The 3,609-nt window shown below is 36.2% G+C and overlaps 2 protein-coding genes across 3 annotated transcripts; both read left to right on the top strand.

Moving 5' to 3' along the window:
• The first annotated feature begins 192 nt into the window (after positions 1-192).
• On the top strand, positions 193-2,258 carry LOC108978480. Of its 2 annotated transcripts, XM_018948801.1 has the most exons (3): positions 193-711; positions 791-1,282; positions 1,351-2,258. In XM_018948801.1, exons 1-2 carry the CDS (start codon positions 403-405, stop codon positions 1,253-1,255), a joined length of 774 nt encoding a protein of 257 aa, XP_018804346.1. In that variant the 5' UTR covers positions 193-402; the 3' UTR covers positions 1,256-1,282; positions 1,351-2,258. The 2 variants fall into 2 exon arrangements, with proteins under 2 accessions (XP_018804346.1, XP_018804345.1); XM_018948800.1 differs by having other exon boundaries at positions 791-2,258.
• A 24-nt stretch (positions 2,259-2,282) lies between these two features.
• Positions 2,283-3,609, top strand: LOC108978479 (the record flags this gene model as incomplete). The annotated part of the gene is given in 1 exon segment (XM_018948799.1): positions 2,283-3,609. A coding segment is annotated over 1 exon segment (198 nt), but the record flags the coding sequence as incomplete, so codon positions are not given.

The raw sequence follows: 3,609 nt of genomic DNA, 5'->3' as shown, positions 1-3,609 counted from the left end.
TTCACAAATATCAATTATATGAATCATAAATATTATTACTTTATGAATATAGAACAAAAAAAAACTTGTATTTCGTAGTATTAATCTTGCCCTGGTGAAGTTTTCACTTCTGTCGTGTGGTCATAAGCACACACACTTTTTTTTTGTTTTGTTTTTCAATATTTTGCTTTTTTAAAGAATAATTATTGAAAATTATTCAGTGAAAATTTATGTGTGTTTCAAACGAGGTGATCATATAAGAAATTATTTTAAAGAAAATGCCGGTACGTCCAAAATCAAACATAGGTCGACGTACTCAACGTACAAAGTGCAGTGCGACGTCCACGAAATAGATTTGAAGAAGCTCATCATGCAAGAAATCCAGCAAGACCTACACGAATACGACGTCGTGTTTTGGAAGATATGTTCCGTGCTGCATTTGATTACGACTCTTCAATCGACTATAATGTACATGAATATATTGGAATGATGGATGTTGTATGCACACATTGTGAAGCGGCTAAATTCTCGGGTGAAACGTCTGGAATATGTTGCGCTAACGGGAAAGTAAAATTGCCGGAAGTTGAACCGCCTCCTGAACCATTACAATCATTAATTTTTGAGACATCGCCAGRATCGAAACTTTTACATTTACATTACAATTCGTCTTTTCAAATGACTTCTTTGTGCGCTACAAAAATTATAAGAGATCAATTTATGCCGACATTTAAGGTGATTGCATTGAATATTTGATGGTTTTTTCAATGAATAGGGAAAAATTTATTCCTATAACATTGCATACATATTACAGATCCAAGGCCAAATTTATCACCTAGCGGGTTCATTGTTACCGCTCCCCGACGATAGCCATCAATTTTTAAAAATATATTTCATCGGAGATAAAAATCGTGAATTAAATCAATGCTGCACAATTGGTTCTCACACAAAAAGAGAAATTCTTTGCGAACTACAAGATTTTTTTCATCAGCACAATGAATTAGTCCAATTGTTCAAAGCTGCTATGGATCGGTTGCCATCTGATAATCACAGAATCGTTATAAGAGCCGATAAAACTCCAACTGGAGAGCATTCAAGAAGATTCAATGCACCAACCATTGATGAAGTGGCCATTGTGATTGTTGGCGATCAGTTTCAATCAATATTATTCTTCACCGTAGAAATGAACAATTACAACGTGTTTCGGGGCTTCATCGTTCTTACGATGCATTACAGTATCCTATATTGCACTGGAATGGCCATGATGGATACCATATAAATATGCCAATGATTAATCCAAGCACAGGTACATAATATGTATCGTTCTCATAAATATTTCGTTTAAAAAAAAGCCATTAATTATTATTCATATAGATTAATGATTCAAGAAGGACGTTCAAATTACATTTTGAGATGTGGAAAACTGTTTCATCAATACAATACTGAACGTCTCAATTACATCCGGTTCAATCAAAGTAAATTGCGATCAGAAGAATACATACATTTGCGTAATGCAATAACAAATGATSGGAATTTGAATGATATTGGATGTCGACGATATTACCAGCATCTTATATTGGAAGCCCTCGCCATATGTACGAATATGCTCAAGATGCGATATCATGCGTGAGAAAATACGGCTGACCAGATTTATTTATTACATTCACATGTAATCCGAAGTGGAGCGATATTCAAAATAATTTGTTTGAGGGCCAATCAACAACAGATCATCACGATATAAATGCACGTATTTCTCGGCAAAAATTAAAAGCGCTGATGGATGTAATAGTGAAATTGCGCATATTTGGAGAAGTGCGGTGTTATATGTATTCAATCGAATGGCAAAAGAGAGGATTGCCGCACGCACATATATTGATATGGTTGGTTCGTAAAATCACACCAGATGAAATTGATAATATCATATCAGCCGAGATACCAGATCAAACAATTGATCAAGAATTATTTGAAGTCGTCACAAAACATATGATTCATGGCCCATGTGGCGTACTAAATATGAATTCACGATGCATGATTGATGGCAAATGGTCAAAGCGTTATCCCAGAGCATTGACTTCCGACACAATAACAGGCAATGATGGATACCCGTTGTATCGACGACGGTCTACTGAAGATAACGGTCAATGAGTAATGATGAACATTCGTCATCAAGAAATCATCGTCGATAATCGCTGAGTTTTGCCATATCCATAACTTCTGTCAAAAATATTTCAGTTTCACATTAACGTTGAGTATTGTAATTYCWTYWAGTCAATCAAATACATTTGCAARTATGTRAATAAARGAAGTGATATGGCTGTCTTTGAAGTACCTGWTGCTGACAATAGGAACGATGAAATTACTCDATAYCAAATGGRCCGATACGTTAGCAGCAATGAAGCAATTTGGCGAATATTTTCGTTTCCATTGCACGAAAGACATCCTGTTGTTGTTCATCTAGCGGTGCATCTTGAAAATGGTCAACGTGTTTATTTTACTACTGAAAATATACAGCAGAGAGCAGCACAACCACCAGCGACTACTTTAACTGCTTTTTTCCGACTTTGTGAAACCTATACATTTGCCAGAAGTTTGCTATATACTCATGTATCATCAAAAGAATTCCAAAGACGTAAACAGGGTACAGCAGTTGATGGTCACCCAGGTATATATTCAACAGATGCCTTGGGCAGAATGTATACGATTCATCCCAACAACCCGGAATGTTTTTATTTGCGATTGCTATTGGTGAACGTTCAAGGACCGATATCGTTCGAATATTTGAAAATAGTTGATGGTAATTTATGTTAAACGTATCGCGTGGCATGTCACCTATTGCATTTTTTGGAAAACGATTCACATTTGGAATCGTCGCTTCAAGATACATCTTTACCACACCAAGTAAGAATGCTTTTCTCGATTATAGTATCAACATGCATACCATCGAATATACTGTAATTATGGAACAAATATCAAGATTACATGACGGAAGATATTTTGATTCGGATGCGTCGTACGTCAAAGAATCCAGATTTGAAGAATTGYAACGTGAACAACAATTCCATTGTGACGAATTGATTGAATTTGTGCAATCAAATATTGACAAACTAAATGATCAACAAAACTATGTACATCAATCACTTTTTTAAGCTGTTTCTGAAAATACTGGCGGATTATACTTCTTGGACGCACCTGGTGGAACCGGAAAAACATTAATTATTACATTGACTCTGGCAGCTATTCGTTCACAGAAAAAAATTGCTTTGGCTCTGGCTTCTTCTGGAATTGCTGCCACTTTATTGGACGGAGGACGAACAGCACACTCTGCATTAAAATTGCCATTGAACACGCAAGTGAGTGAAACGCCGACATGCAATATTTCAAGAAATTCTGCAATGGGAAAGTCTTGAAGCTAGCAGAGATTATTCCATGGGATGAATGACAATGACCAACAAAAAATCGCTCGAAGCATTGGATCGAACTATGAAAGATTTACGCGGAAATCAACAGCTGTTTGGTGCTGCCTTGATATTGTTATCAGGTGATTTTCGACAAACATTGCCTCGATCAACTCCTGCCGATGAAATAAATGCATGTCTGAAATCTTCTGCTCTCTGGAGATTTGTGAAAAAATTG

Source organism: Bactrocera latifrons, unplaced genomic scaffold, assembly GCF_001853355.1.
Source record: "Bactrocera latifrons isolate USDA-ARS-PBARC rearing strain unplaced genomic scaffold, ASM185335v1 scaffold_1224, whole genome shotgun sequence".
Taxonomy (NCBI): domain Eukaryota; kingdom Metazoa; phylum Arthropoda; class Insecta; order Diptera; family Tephritidae; genus Bactrocera; species Bactrocera latifrons.
This window is presented reverse-complemented; position numbering and strand designations above follow the sequence as displayed.